Source organism: Passer montanus, unplaced genomic scaffold (genome assembly GCF_014805655.1).
Source record: "Passer montanus isolate IOZ18808 unplaced genomic scaffold, ASM1480565v1 scaffold17, whole genome shotgun sequence".
Classification (NCBI taxonomy): domain Eukaryota; kingdom Metazoa; phylum Chordata; class Aves; order Passeriformes; family Passeridae; genus Passer; species Passer montanus.
Window position 1 is genome coordinate 9829648 of NW_024364270.1, and position 15950 is coordinate 9845597.

General features: G+C 35.2%; 1 protein-coding gene across 4 annotated transcripts in view; it reads right to left on the minus strand.

Moving 5' to 3' along the window:
* POC1B (POC1 centriolar protein B) overlaps positions 1 to 15950 on the minus strand; it is a 45268-nt gene that overhangs the window by 24626 nt on the left and 4692 nt on the right. For all 4 annotated transcript variants that reach the window (XR_005626976.1, XR_005626974.1, XR_005626975.1 and 1 more), the window contains exons 3-9: positions 12190 to 12361; positions 10876 to 11055; positions 9516 to 9623; positions 8542 to 8657; positions 8056 to 8189; positions 7231 to 7299; positions 4139 to 4291 (exon numbers count right to left, since the gene is read on the minus strand). Coding sequence is in view for 1 of the 4 variants with exons in the window: in XM_039704080.1 (XP_039560014.1) it covers positions 4139 to 4291; positions 7231 to 7299; positions 8056 to 8189; positions 8542 to 8657; positions 9516 to 9623; positions 10876 to 11055; positions 12190 to 12361 (932 nt within the window). In the remaining 3 variants the exon portion in view is untranslated. The remainder of the gene's footprint in view (positions 1 to 4138; positions 4292 to 7230; positions 7300 to 8055; positions 8190 to 8541; positions 8658 to 9515; positions 9624 to 10875; positions 11056 to 12189; positions 12362 to 15950) is intronic.

Genomic DNA, 15950 nt, shown 5'->3' on the forward strand with positions numbered 1-15950 from the left:
TTAGAACATGAAAGGTCAATTACTACAAACATGGCAAATTCAGAAATACAATTCTCACCAAGTGGAATGCAGTTTTTAGTATATTTCACTAAAATTACATAACTGATTAAAGTACTATTTTCAAACAACTTCACAAGGTCCTTATGTCAAACAGAGACAACTACTGGGATTTATCTCAGCTAAATTTAGACATACTGCTAGACACCTGTGTTTCAGCTGGTAATCACCTAAGATTATCTCTGTGACCAACAGAAAAAAATAGGCACCTTTAGAGAACAAATAATTTATTTACATTTCCAAGTTGTCTGAAAAATTTAAATTATTTTAAGCATGAAAGCTCTACTTACTTGAATATTCAAGAATCACATCAATGAGTGCAGTTGGAGAACAATTATAAAGTTTTGCAATTCAAGAACATGAAATTCAACAATGCATTAAAATTCAGGCTACTGCTGGGCTGAGAAGATACAACCAATGATTTTCTTGTAAAAGTTAATTATGCCTCAAAAATAGGTAGGTAGAGAGAAAACAAAATAGGGAAGGTTTCTGAAATTTTACTGGATCAATGTATAACTTTGAAGAGTGAATAAGAAAAAGTAATCAGAAAAGACAAATTCACTCAAGCGTCATCTTTCTGTCAATATCCTGAAGGCAGAATAGCGCAATTCTTAATGCCTTTGTGCCAGCTGCTTTATTCAAAACAGCATTTCTAACAGGTGATGTGTGGAAACATTGCAACTGTGCCTCTGATCCCAGCTGAATAAATTCTAAGCCAGCTCCATTTTTGTGTATACTATTCGCCCAGAATATAGTTCTGGAACTACAGGGACTTTGCCACACTGAGACAAGCAGGGATAGAGAAGCAATAGGTAACCAAGAGCTGTAAAAAAGGAAAGGTGTGAAACATTAGGAATTCTTAAAAATAGGGGGCAAATTACTTTCCTCTTGAGTTTTGCCTGTACATCTGTTGAACTTTTTGTGTTGTAACACCTTTAATTTTATCCTAAGGCAATCCCTCTTCAGTCCTGTTGTAGAGGTGACTAAACCAGCTGAGCATAACTCAAGGCAATGTATTACAACATATCTCAAGCACTTAGATGACATTGTATTGGCTTGTAGCAAACCTTAACAGTCACTGATACTTCGAAAAATCCCATCTCCAAACTGCCTCCTCTGCCTGCCTGTATCTCTTCTATATGTCCCCAAGTCTCATAGAATACTGTTACTTCTGTTTAGTTAAGATGAATTATCTTACCATGGTCACATAGAAATATGATGAGAAAGGAGTAAAATAAGAAAGGAAGCAGTTCTGTATATTATCTGAGGTGTAGTATGAGATAATAGGAAAACATATCATTACAACTGCCATGCTGTAGTGGAATAGATCACACAGAGAGATAGGGGAATCTCCAAACCTCTTCAAGACCCCCTAACAGACACAGTTGAACTGATGTACCACTGATAGGAAGAATATATGATCTCTAGAAGCTCCCTCTGACATGCCTGTGATTCCATTTCTCTTTTCTCTTATATACTGGAAACATGACGAGCCATTGAAAGATGAGGGTAGGATTGCAGTGGAACAGCCTAATGCTAGAATTCTCTGTATTTCCTCTGGCTTAGAAAGAGGTTGGCATGTGAAAAAAAAAAAAGTTTTAACTGAAAAAGGACAAAACCACTTTTTTTTCTTTTTTTCCTTCTCCAGAGTACAGCACAGCAAGCCTAGACATTATGGTTTTTCTCAGTTATAAGAGGAAATAGTTAAGAAGATGGAGCACTGAAAAATTTCAAGCACAGTGCTACCTAAGAATTAGTGTATGCTAACTGAAGCGTGTTACTGCTGGTAGTAACCTGATACCAGTTCTGTCTGTATAAATTATGGTTTTGTTGCAGTTGGTGAGGTCTATTTTTCCTCATCACAACAAAAATCGCACAATTTTTGTTGAGACAGACAGGAGGAGCCATAAAAACAAGAAAAGACAAATGGAGTGACAAAATGTGATTTCACCTTAACACCATCTCAATTATTATGCCATTACATTAATTTTAAAAATTAGCTGCAAAAGTGATTCTAATCACTATTACTATATTATTTAATTTACAATATGGATATATATATATATATTACAATAATGTTTTGTTGAAACTGTCAGACACTGTTTTGTCTCAAAGAATATAATATACTATATGTTTACTTGAGAGAAAGATATTCTAGTGACAATATGATGTTAATAGAAAACTAAATACAGCAACTCTTGTTAAAATCCTGAAATCAAGCCAGAAATACAACACAAAGAGTCCAAAACTTTGCTATAAAAAAGCCATAGAGCTCTTTCACTACTATGGAGCAGCCCAGGAGCCTATCAGCTGCTACAAATGCTGCAACCATTAATAAATGCAGACATAAAGATAAGTTAAATCTGTCAAAGCTAACTAGTAAAGACTTTCTTGACATTCAGCTACTGACTTTCCTTGATGAGACTTTTTGGTATTGATAATGAGGCTTCCTAGCCTTAGTTTAACTTTAGCCTGAGCTCATCAATGCTTTTCCAGAGCTTCTCAATTACCCAGGACCAGGAACAAGGAAAAAAAAAAAATTGAAAACTTGGTTTAGAGTATATTCACATCTCTAGCAGGCATGTAAACACCAGAGGTCTGGAAATGTTGACCTGAAAAGAAGACAATGGACCTCTACAGCTATAAGCCACTGTGTTTGTTTAGTACATGTTATAACTGGGTGCAATTTGAATGGTCTTGAAGCAAAATGTTGCTCCAGCAAGACTGGCTTGGATCTGCTGGCAAATGCTGTGATTGAGTTTGTTCTGGCACTGACCAACTATACTGAAGGCTGGTACCAGTAAACTGAACTTCATTCATTTACTGTACAACAAATAGGAAAGCCCAGCACAGAAGTTTGTTTGTGCAGCTTGTTCATTTATGAAGCTTTTGGTCAGAACAGGATGCAGTCATCCTGTTCTGACCAAAATGCTAAGCATTAGAAAGCTTCACATCCGACTTGGCAATAGAAGCAGGCACAGAAGAAATCTTATTTTGCCACAGTTCTCTTCCTCCAGCAAATGTTCTCAATCTCTGCACCACTCATTTGCATGTATTCATATTGCAAACACACCCACCCACCCAAAAAAAAAAAAAAGCTCAATATCCCCAAATGTCAATGTTTTAAAACTCTGAGCAGGAAACAAATGCCATGGCAGCAGTATCTATGTTTTCTACAGAGGCAAACAGGCAATGGTGAATTTCTATAGTACTCTGGTAGCATATTACAGCAATCAGAAAGTTCTGATTGCTGTTCTAGATTTATCCCAGGTAAATTCTTCAACACTAGAGGCACCTGGAGACTATCAAAAAAGAGAAGAAAATACAGGTAATTGCCGTGCAGAAGCCAGCCAGCTCTATCAGGGACTGTCAAAAATACAGATTAAAAAAAAATAAAATACAGCCTCATTGAAGGCACAGTACTGTTTACCTATTGAGCATAACTTTCAGACTATATGATAAACACAAGATTTTTCCTAACACTGACACAGAACATTTGACATTGCACTTTGATTCCCTGATTTCCAACACTTTCAATAGATGCCAGTAGATAGTTTGACAGGAAAGTAGCTCAAGAATGAAGTATCAGGAAATCAGACTACATAGTGCTGTAAAACACACTGCTAGCCTAGAAAGTCTTTTAGATAGGTATCAAGACCTACTCACAATACCTAAAGGTCTTGGAAAAAAGGACAGCTTGTGATAAGCAAGTATCGGACTTTCAGTAATATCACCATTTTGTTGTCCTTATATATTTTGATGAGTATTGTAAAGCTCATTGGAAATTCAGATACCTACTGCAACACTTGCAGTGCTATTTCAGAAACCAGATTATCACTATGTTTTGCTTGAATGAGATGTATAGACACAGAAGAAGCATGAAAGTAATTTCAGCATAAACCTGCCAGCATCGGCTTGCCTAGTAACCCTAAGGAGGATTTATAAATTATGGTTGCTTCAAAAGTATTATACATAACAATAACAAGCTCCCTGGTACACATAAAACATATTTAACTATAAATGTCAGACAGTGTTCACAGAAGCTTCTTGTTTCCTATATTAGACAATTTATTGCACTCACCTCAACTGATTCACACTGTTCATCATGTAAGTGAGGTGACCTTGGGTAAACATCAAGAAGATGAGGAGGATCATCAAGATGTGTCCTTCTAAAATTGTGTTCGAGAACTTCTTCGTAATCCAAAGTATCAAAGTTGGTTTTCCATAGTAATACCTACAAGAAATCTTCATATCAGTAACTACTTGAAGGCTATTCAGTGCTCAAAACCTAACTATTCAGTAAAGTCTGCTATTACTAGTAGATAACTGCATCATAACAATACTGCAGTGATGTCTTTGTCCAATCTCTACTGCATCACAGGCACTTCCCTAGAGTATCTTTACTTCAAATTTAAAAGATGTGGTTCAATCTATTAAAAAAATAACCTCTAAAACACATCTATAATCACAAAACAAAATAAACTCCTGTGCCACTGAACTGTCCCAAATTACTTTTTTGCCAGATTAAGGGATCATATACTGTTAAATTTCTGCCCCCTATAAAGGCTTGCAGGTCTAATAAGAAAGTTTGAAGGAATAAGAAATGAGAGAGTTCCACGGAACTCTAAAACACCTGGTTCCAGTGTTTTAGCAACAGGAATCTCTTTTCTGAACTTTGTCTAACTATGTTCTAGGTAGAAACCATATACAAGCCACACAATGACCAAATGCAGAAGGTCATAGATACAGAGGTATCTGTACAGAGGTACAGTCTTATGAATATTCCACATAGGCTACTACTTTCCAAACAAATAGGTATAACTTTGCTCTTTCACATAAAAGGCTTTATGTTTTCCATGGCAACAGGTTAATGAAATAAATTGCAATGTGCACATACAGCCAAAAACGTGAGGAACATGACAAAATGCTACACTTTGAGATCTTTTTTGTTTGAGGAATGAAGCAAATAGAAAGAAACAAAAGTATCCAGTGTTTGTCTCAAATATTTAACCTGCTTCTGAACAACATTGTCAGCTGGTTCTACACCAACCAGAAACTTGAAACAAGAAGCAGAGATACTGGTTTTCCTTCTTTTATGAAAGGTACGGAATGATCTGCTGACTGAAAATGTCTTGAAATAATATATGTACGAAGGAAGCAATCTTCCATAAACTTAGAGTGCATCAGCTGCCTCCAGTGCATGCTGTGGAACAGACAATATATTTTGGGTACTGCATGAGGGGTAGAAGATGATACTCTTATGGCCAGCCTCTCCTCATAAGCATGACATTGCCAGCAGAATTTTTCCAACAAATACACCCTACAATTACAGTAAACAATAATCACAGCGAGTTGAGAAGAAGTCCCACAAGCATCCTCCTGGCACACCTGGAAGAAGGCTGTGGACAGATCAGCAAAACGGGATGTTTGAGAAGTACGTGTGTATACACCAAAAGAAAATGGACATTGAAGAATAAAGTTATAGATAAAGATATACACCTTGGTAGTTACCCAACATTTTAAAACTTAGAAAAGTGAAAGTTGCAACAAAATAAATACTCCTCTCCCAGCAAAACTCTCATAAAACAAAGGGAAAAACTTCAACAAACACAGGAAGGCCCATTTTTAAGGTCATTTGAACAGTTATTAGATCTGCTATGACTACTTTTTAAATTCAACATTTAACTAAGGAAGTGTTTCCTGATGAAACTGGATCTTCCCTCTCATATATTTCTGCATGAACCCCCTATATCAAACTGCTGAGGAACATAAGACATAAATTTTTAGCTACTTTCTCCACACTCTCATGCCCCAGAAGCTTTACAACAGAAAATCAGGGCAGGAAAAAAGCAATGACATGACTGTGCTGAGCACACATGTCATTCAGAGGGCTCTGAAGTCAAAGAACTTTGAAGTAAGACAGGCATTCCCAGGATGTGTTGGCATTCAATGGGGAGGCTGTAAAAGGCTTAATACTCTAAGTCCTTGCCTTCAGCAGAGCTTCTCAGATTAATCTTCTGTCACGTGAATACATGCACTTTTGCTCCTCTCAAGTTAAGTATAATATACCAACAGTCATAAAACTCAAAATAAAGACCAAAAGGTAAGGTCAACAATTCAGAATCATGTAGGACTAAGTTGCATTTTGGAACTTAAAATCTTATTTAAAACTTCAGTATGGAAAATCAAAGTTCATACTAGTGGGTCAAGAAATAAATCTTTCCCCCATCCTCAGTTGGCTTTTGTGGGTTTTTTCTGCTTGTAAAATTACTATTACATGTTTGATAACATTTTCACTTTTCCAATAACTTCAAGCCTTGGCAGTACTTCGTACTTTGTGAAAGAAAGCAATTTTTTTTTTATTTCCCAAGACCATCTCTGCTACTAGCTGGAATTTATTTCAAAGTCCACAAAACAGAATATAGCCATGAATTATGGTAAACTCAAAAGATCTTAATTTAAACAGCATAGCTTTTTATACCTACATTGAGCTTTCAGCTTTTTGTAAAAGGAAAAAATGAAAAAGACAACTAAGGAACATTTCAGACTGAAAATTTAAATCTTGTGCTACAAAATTTCTTTCTTTTTGGAAACTTTATAGACCTGATAGAGATGATTCCAAGCTTGATAGTATTGGTTCTTAATTATGAAATTTATTACAGCAGATAGAGATTAATTATAAGAGTTACTGTTTAATATTTTTTAAATGCTCAAATGAATCTTCTTCCCTTTATAAAATCTAGTACTTTACTGTTTCAACAAAGCAAATTAGTAAAGGTAACACCAGGGGTTCTTTTTCCCAATTTTAACCAAAGTTTTCCCAGTAATACAACTTAATACCTACAATTACAGAATAAGGACTTTAAAGGCAGTGAAAACCTAACAAAGCAGGTGCCACTTAATATTAATTGCAACATAACTACTTCATTGGCACTGAATTGCAACACTTTAAATATTCTTAGTTAAAAACCATTAAAAAAACCATTCATTTATTTTAATATGTGAAATAGATGTGGTTAGTCTTCTCCTCATCACAACATCCAATGGAAAGTCTACATAACACACAAGTAGACAGAATGCGTGTGAGTAATTAACAAGTTATTGTGACATACTATATTTAACTCCCATCCACTGTAACAAAGACATTTCATTTAAGGAAACAATACCACAAACCTGAGCATCCACTCCACCTGAGGCAAACTTTTCACCACCTTTTGAAAAAGCCACACAAAGTACAGGTCCCTGGAAAACAAACAGCACACAGTAAAATTAGGCTATTACTGTAATTATGATATTTTAGTACAGAGAAAAACACCGATGCCATTACCTAATGTAATAGATTTTTCAATTTTAATAAAATAAGGAACAATTTTACTGTAGTGAAATTTCTGCAAAACTCGATCGAAAAGTTAATATTGCACATTTTAGTAAGATGCTACATTACAACTACAACAATCTATGCTAGGAAAATAGTGGCATTATCCTTAGATTTTATACTCCAGCTTTGAAATGAAAAATTGCAAAATATATATTACATTACTCAAGGCAATATGTTTGAAGATTTATTATCAAAAATAGGGTTTGTTTGGCATTAAGAGGGAAATGAGGAAATGCTGCCATCCTTCACAAAAGTTATCCTCTGTAAGCCTCCCCCTCCTTAGAAAACACTGCTTTTCAATGGACAATAGTTTTTCAATACTGAAGTGCCAAATAACATGATTTTGAAAGTCAAGTGAATTATTAATGAATTCAGAACACAGCTTTTACTTAACATCAAGTGTGTAATGTTGACAGATAAAAAGCATGGTTACAGGTAAAAACTGATGCATTTCCTTAAGCACTTGTGACAAAGTGCATTAACACAACACCTTGGTGTCCACTAAATTTCATCTGCAAGTTGCAAGATAAAAGACACAATGGCATAAATGTTACTTTCCCTTTGTAAAGATACTGAACAACCTATTAAGATCTCCATTTAAAGAGGATTATTGTGTATACCTTGTGTCCATGAAGAGTGTAAATAAGTCTTTCTCCTAAGAGGTCCAGAATCTTAAGGGTACCGTCAGAAGAAGCAGTGATGAGGTAGTTACCAGAAGGATGGAATGATATACAATTAACCCCTGCTCTGTGAACTGATTTACAGAAGACAATATTCAAAAGCTGTAGATGTCTACTAAGAGGCTATGTACACTTTATTTCTTTGCTCTTTTCTACTTCCCAAAGTACTACTTCATTTAAGGGAAAACAACAAAAGTGCTGAGGCATAGAAGACTCGTCAGAGTATTTGCTTAGTTCTAAAAATTAAGAGAAGCAAAGAAATAAAAACAATTCAGACTGGATTCTTGAGATTGCTAGACTACAAAAAGATACTTACAACATGTCAATATGACTTGTCAACTTTCCCCAGTAATACTCTTAATAAATCACATTTCATTGCAAAGAGTCCCACTGTAAAGAAAATAAAACACACTACATTGTTTTTACCTTTGAAATGCTGCAGTAGCTTGTTTGTTCTAATATCCCATAGTTTCACTGTGTTATTGGAACCTGCAGAAGCTATACATATTCCACTTGGGTTGAAATCCACATAAGCTGGAAATCTAAATATAGTTAATGAAAACAGATTTAGAATGTGTTTCCACAGAAATATTTAGGTGTTTGTACATATAGAAAGCCCACAATATTAACACTGAGCTGCCACAAACTGGTGTGAAATCTACATGTATGGCAACACAATTAAGGCATTTCAAGTAACTGAAATAAGCATAAGAAAACAAGATGTACGTTAGAAATCATAATCTCACTTTTGTTGAAAATACAGTATAATTGATCCAAGTCAAACCTTCAGAGTTTGTGCTAGAGTACAAAGTTCCTGGAAGATAGTACTGCAAAGAGTTTGTAAGCAACCAATAAAATAATTTTGTCTAAGAACTGACAATACTTTGGACTCGAAAAGGATGAAGGCAGCCACGAAATCAGCAAAGCACATCTACAAGATAAATATTCCACTGACTTCTTAACTAATGCTCTGGATCCAAGATGTTTAAGAAAACTGCATATACGTAAAAGCAAGTATTTTTTAAACTTAAAAAAGTCAGATCACTGAAAGTAACAAAATACTCTTTTCATCAACAGGTGGAAAACTCTTCAAGCTTTCTTCTTGTTGAAGCATCCAATATCAAATAGAATTATCAAAATTGAGGGAAAACATGGAAACATTCCAAAATCCAAGAATAATCTCACGTCTGTTTGGATTATCTTTTGATTGCTGGAAAACAGCTGTATAAATGCAGCCACTTAACCTCTTTAGAAAAACATTATATGAATCATTTTAGTTGACATAGGTTGTAGAATTCTGATGTTTTCAGATTTAACATATATAGATGTTAATACCACAGAACATTAAATTAATGCCATAAAATTACATTATTACATTTCTTTTTTTCTATAAAACTTACCCTTCATAATCTGAGAAGGTATTAACACAAATTTTATTTCTTGTATCCCAGATGTTAATAGATTTGTCCTCACCACAGGATGCTATTATTCTTCCATCAGGTGAAAATCTTGAACACACAAGTGTATACATTACTTAAGAGCTGATTCTGCCTAGATTAGCATTAGAGACATAAGCAGCAAAACAGCAGAACCAAGGAAGCCTGTTTGAAATAAGGATGCACAGCATTTAAAGGACATTTGAACTTCTAGTATTTCTCATGGATTAATAGAACTGAAAAGAAAAGCTTCTCCCCCTATTCCACTCTAGCCCATTTCACAGTCAACTACAATTAAAAACAGAGCCATAAGCAAGAGGAGAGGGGGCTGGAGGAAAGCAACCTCAGGATGTCGCTTCAGATGACAGAGATTATTATAAAAAAACTACAGGTAAAAAGACAAAGGAGGACACGGTAGAATCTTGTGTTCAATGTTAACCTATATTTATGTTCTCTGAGTTCTTTCTAAACTTACAAATAGTGGGTAAAGCATTCACAATTATTCCTAGGCTAGCAGATCAGTTTTTTAAAGAGAAAAATTGACTTGTCTGTAACTTTCTCAATCATTATTATTTCACTTATTGAGCAACTGCACAATGACATTGAAAAACTGTTCAAGAATTTTCGCATGTGGTTTCCTAGAGCTTTTCTTTTTCTTTTTAACAATCAGATACTTTGAAACTTTGTAGGGGTCTGCACCTCACTAGTGTTAAACTCCTTTCTCAAGAAGCTTATTATATCGGGACTCTCCTAGCTGCAGATTTTCTATTAATATGGAGGAAAGCAAAAAAAAATTTTAAAAATCAGCAAACAATCTTTTCTTGTCTTTGAAGAGCTGTCCTGTCTTTAAAGAGTATGACTCCTAACATGCAGTCCAAAGGCCATTTCTTTTACCTTTTCCAATTATGTCAGTTTAACTCATCTGGATTCATGACCGTTCTTTAATGCCACTACTATTCCAAGAATAGTTGAGAAAACCCCTACAATCCATGATAAATCTAGACATGAGTGCTGGGAAATAATACAACAAAAAACCAAACAAAACTGAGGAAAGACAGGATGCTGACTGAAAATAAATACAGAAGACCCCATTTGTCCTTTAATGTAGTAGAATGAAGACAGCAACTGATTTAGTATGTACACATATTAACACAGAGCAAACTTTCATACGTCAGCTAGGTCTATACAAAACATCTGTGCATAAGATTCATTTATTAAAATTTAATTACTGGTGAGAGACTTTTCTTCTCTTATTTCTATGCTGGGATATAAAATCCCCTTTGTTAGGAATTCTACTTTACCAAGACAATAAAACAATACTTACTTGGCACAGCGAACCCAACCAGTGTGTCGGAATAGGGTAGACAAAAGGCGCTGATAGCTAACACTCCATATTTTTACTAATTTGTCATTGGATGCTGAAACTACAGAGTAGCCATCATGGGAGAAGCTCACACTCCGAACAGATGCTGTATGACCTTTCAGCACTGATGATTCTCCGTGACTAAGGGGGGAGCAAAGAAAATGAAACAAAACCTCAAATGTCAAGTCACAAATCACAATTATATTAAAGAGCTTAAATACCCATAAAAATCAATGTTGGCATATTTAGAGTCTTACCCAAATGAAAAAGCAGTATTCAGAGGCCAAATCTTAATGTCACCATTATCTTTTTACTTATTTAAATATTATTAAAATAACATTCCTTAAGTCGCGTTTAAGATGACCAATTTTACAGAACAGTGCAATTAAGTAGCAGAAGTGGCCTTTAGTCTCATTAGCATTAGTATTTGAAAGAGAATTTTGTATATAGTACTCTATAAACGCTTGAAAGTTCAAGTAACATCAGTCTAAGATCATACTGAATTACTCATAATTACTACTACTCAAGAACAATCTGATAAAGCAAGTAAATTAATTTTTTTTCCCAAAAACTATTGTTTTCTTCATCACTAGTCTCCCCAAAATAAAGTGCAGGCATACAATCCTTATTAAAATATAATCTTTAAGCCAGAGAAGTATTAAGAAGCATAGCTCTACACACATGAAATTGTGACCTCTGAGTTGTTATATTTTTCTTTTGAAACTACAGAATATTCAGAAAAGAACAAAGTAATACAATAAAGAACCATGTTGCTTATGGTCCCCAGTCTCTGTTTCTGTCAAAGCCCAGGCATGTGGGAAGGAAAAAGAAACTTGAGTAAAGTGTCCATTTTCACACTGCACAATAATGAAACACATCTCCAACACTGCTCAGTTATACTCACATGCAAGGAATCCACAGCCTGACAGTGTGATCCCAAGAAGCTGAAGCCAGCACCCGCCCATTCTCCAAAATAAAGTGCAGCCATGCAATCCTTATTAAAATATAATCTTTAAGCCAGAGAAGTATTAAGAAGCATAGCTCTACACACATGAAATTGTGACCTCTGAGTTGTTATATTTTTCTTTTGAAACTACAGAATATTCAGAAAAGAACAAAGTAATACAATAAAGAACCATGTTGCTTATGGTCCCCAGTCTCTGTTTCTGTCAAAGCCCAGGCATGTGGGAAGGAAAAAGCAACTTGAGTAAAGTGTCCAATATTCACACTGCACAATAATGAAACACATCTCCAACACTGCTCAGTTATACTCACATGCAAGGAATCCACAGCCTGACAGTGTGATCCCAAGAAGCTGAAGCCAGCACCCGCCCATCTGGTGAGAACTCTACACTTGTCACCTCTTCCGCATGGCCCGAAAATCTGTAGGCGCTGCACTGTGTCTTCAGCTTCCACAATATGAGAAGCCTATCCACAGAGCAGGTAACTGCAAGAAGTGAAAGACATTAGGAGTCTGCTCACTGCTCTTATGAAAGTCAGAGCTAACAACTATGGATTTAGATTCACCAGAGAACTTAATGGGTATTATGGGAGGGAAGAGTTATTAGGATTTAATGGATACTTAGCCTAAGCAGAAGTGTGGTAGCAAGTGATGCCAACACCAGGCTTTCAGAAGGATGTTGCAAGACACAAGACTAGGAGAAGTAAAGGATAATTCTTAACAGGTAGCTCTCTCACATACTAAGCCAACTGGCTTACAAGTACTTTGATGATAGAGAGCAAAATATTCAAAGCTGAACACCATGCATGTCAGTAGGTATGAATCCAGATTTGGTTTTACCAAATCCTAAGAACAATAAGCAAATTCTTCAGTAATCTCATTTTGATCTCCGAGATGGAATTTGTTTCAAGTATCAAGTGTTTAACTCCAAAAAAAATGTCAACTTAAATTGAAGACATGACTTCTAACACTTTAGATATCTACACTTGAGTGACAAAATTGATATATGATAATTCTATAATCCTATTTAAGTACCAATTTTATAATACTAACATTTGTCTAGTTCAAAAGAGAACAAAGCTGCCAGTCTGAAAATAGAGCATGCTTGAGGGTAGGTTTTTTGCAGCCACTTTACAGGTGAACTATACTATCTACAGTCAAAAAGGAAAACCTAACTTTTACCAGAGCTTGACCATTTTCAGGAAACTATGAGAAGCAAATTAAACTGGTACATGTGATTTTCCTACATCCTATCATCTTCATCGCTGCTAAATGTTAGTATACAGGCATAAATAAAACAAGGTATTCACACTCCCATCCCTCAGTTGTCAAATTCCTAACCCTAGTAGAGAAAAGGGAGAGGAAGAACAAGAGCCTCCTGGAAGTTGGAAGAGTACATGAAGAAGATGGCTTTTCTCTCCTCAGTTTCTTTCAAACACCAACATAGCACAAAGAAATTGAGTTTCCTTATTATCACATGTCAGGGCAAGCCTCAAACAAGGCAAGCCTCAAACAAAATATTAACTATTAAATTCCCCTTATGAATTTGCTATAAAGATACTGTTTTTATTCCTAAAAGACTAGCTTCTGCTAAAAGATGTGAGACCAGACTATCCCTATGCCTATATCAACAGGCCTATATTTGAAAAAGAAATACAGGATATTTTCCCCCCACTTCAACTTTTCAAAACCCTGTTTTACAGCAGGGTCTTTCTAATTGTACTTGAAAGAATTCCTTTTCCCCTTTGATTCTGAAAAGTGATCTACAGTGGAGTAAAACGAAAAGGAAAAAGTGAAATATAAGCTAAAATAGAATTTGAAGGCATAGGGCTGGAAATGTGAAACAGACAAGACTGATGGCTTCTAAAACAAATTGCTGATGAACTACCAAATACCCGTGCAGTATCAGCTTTCAGTTCTAAAAATTGAGGGAAATATTCTTAGAAAGATGACAATACCATTCATTCAGAGCCTGGTTTCATGTAGTTTGCTGTCTCATAGATGGGCTGTCCCAAGGTAAATGAGACAGAAGCAGTGACCTGAAGTTCTCCTTCTGTGGGACATCTGTGGCCATCTTCCTTATTTTCCCTCTGCTCTCCCTGCCACCTATGCAATACTTAAATATTGGATCAGAAAAAAAAAAAAAATTAAAAAAAAAAATCACAGACTGTCCAGAAGCATTTTTTCAGGATGTGCTGTAGCACAAATAGGCCTATTGCTCCTCAGAGAATACGTAACATAACCAGAACCGTGATTAGAGGTGAAAGACAATTTGCCCTTACTATGATCAACTGAAAAATATAACTAAAATGTAGAAAGCTGAAAATTCACACAGAGCTGACTCTAATATACAACTTACTCCAGTTTATAACCTGAGTGCCTTTTCTGTTTTAAAATCAACGCTTCTGTACACACCCACATATAGCAGACACATCACTGGATAATTTGCTTTTCTGCCGATGAGTCATTACAGAACTGAACACCAAAAAATAAAGAATTGGCCTTATGCAAATGCCAAGTTGAGAGATCTACAGCAAAGTGGTGTGCAAGCAGATACCTAAGCTTCACATATGCCATGAAAAAGATCTTGTGGTATTTGCAATGAAACAAAGTTCAATTTATGAATTGTGACTATTGATGGTATACATTTTTATATATACACATGCAAATATATGAACACAAGTTGCTGTAATACAGAATTCCCATTTCACTCTCATTTCCCACAATAACAAAGCGGTGACTAAGAAAGTTGTGCAAAGATCAAAAGAGACAACCTCAAACAGGCTTTAACAGCTCGATGTACATCTCTCAAAATACTGAAGCATCTCCAATATAATTAATCACTCAGTGCAAGAATTACAGGGCAGATGAAATACAGTGCACGTGATGGGTGTGTGAATATTCAAACCCTACCACTGCCAACAAACCCCCAAATTTAAAGGAACCCTGCAGCTCTCAATGATACAGTACAATGTCACAATGTAAACACATTTTGTAATGAATTGCAAGGTTTCCTACTTGGAGAAAAACTATTATTAATTGAACATCTGTCAAAAAATCCAATCTGGAATTCTAAGCACAGTGGATAAAATACGAAGAACTTTTAATAACTTCTATCAATTCAGCTTATTGGCAGTTTATTATTCAGCTTTGTTGCATTCTGTATGCGTGTACACAAGAGGAAAAGAACTGAGACAAGTCAGCACACTAGGCAACGTTTAATTTTCTGGATTTTATTTTTTCAAATGAAATCCCAAAGCCCTCCACATTTATTCAGTGTTAAGGTTACATTCAATTTCTTTTAAGTGACTTAGAATCAGTAGTTTAAAATATATACAAGCATTCACCAAGTCTTCAAATTCTAACAAGAATAGAAAACTATTCAGATTTTCAGATTTCCAGAAATCTGTACATACTGAAAAATAATTGCATAAGAATATTGAAATGGTAAGTTGTTGTTTATTTTTCTCTACTTTCTTTCTCTCTCTTTCTCTAGTCCCTCCTCCTTTTATTCACATGTTTTTTATTCTCATTGGGAAGGTTTTGAATTTTTTTTTCTTCTTTTTTTTTAGGGGCAAGTAATTTTGGTTTTTTTGTTCTCCCCAGTTTGTTTCTAAATAACTCCAAAAACAGAAAGGGAGGTCATAGGGAGGAGGAAAGGTTCAGATACATAGAAAGAATAACTTTTCAAACACAGAGGCAGATTCACTTACAATTATTGCTTAAATAGATAAGGAACACTTTGAATGCCAGGTTTAACTTGAAGGTATTTCTTTATACAAAAAGCAGTTTTTGCCAAGTGCTAAAAAATTAACTGTATAAAATTTGCATAGTCTGTATTCACATCACTTAATTACTTTCATCTGAAGAAACATGGATTGCACATGCTATTTATGATCTGCCACATAAGAGAACCTAGGCCTTCTTCCTGTCATTTCTATTGAATGTTAACAGCTTACAGAAAGCTTTTCACAAAAGCACATACTTTATATAATTTATTGCCCCAGTACATAACAACTGGCTGCCTTTTAAAATTTGATAAATTGTTCATAACTTGCAGGTACACAAAAGAATT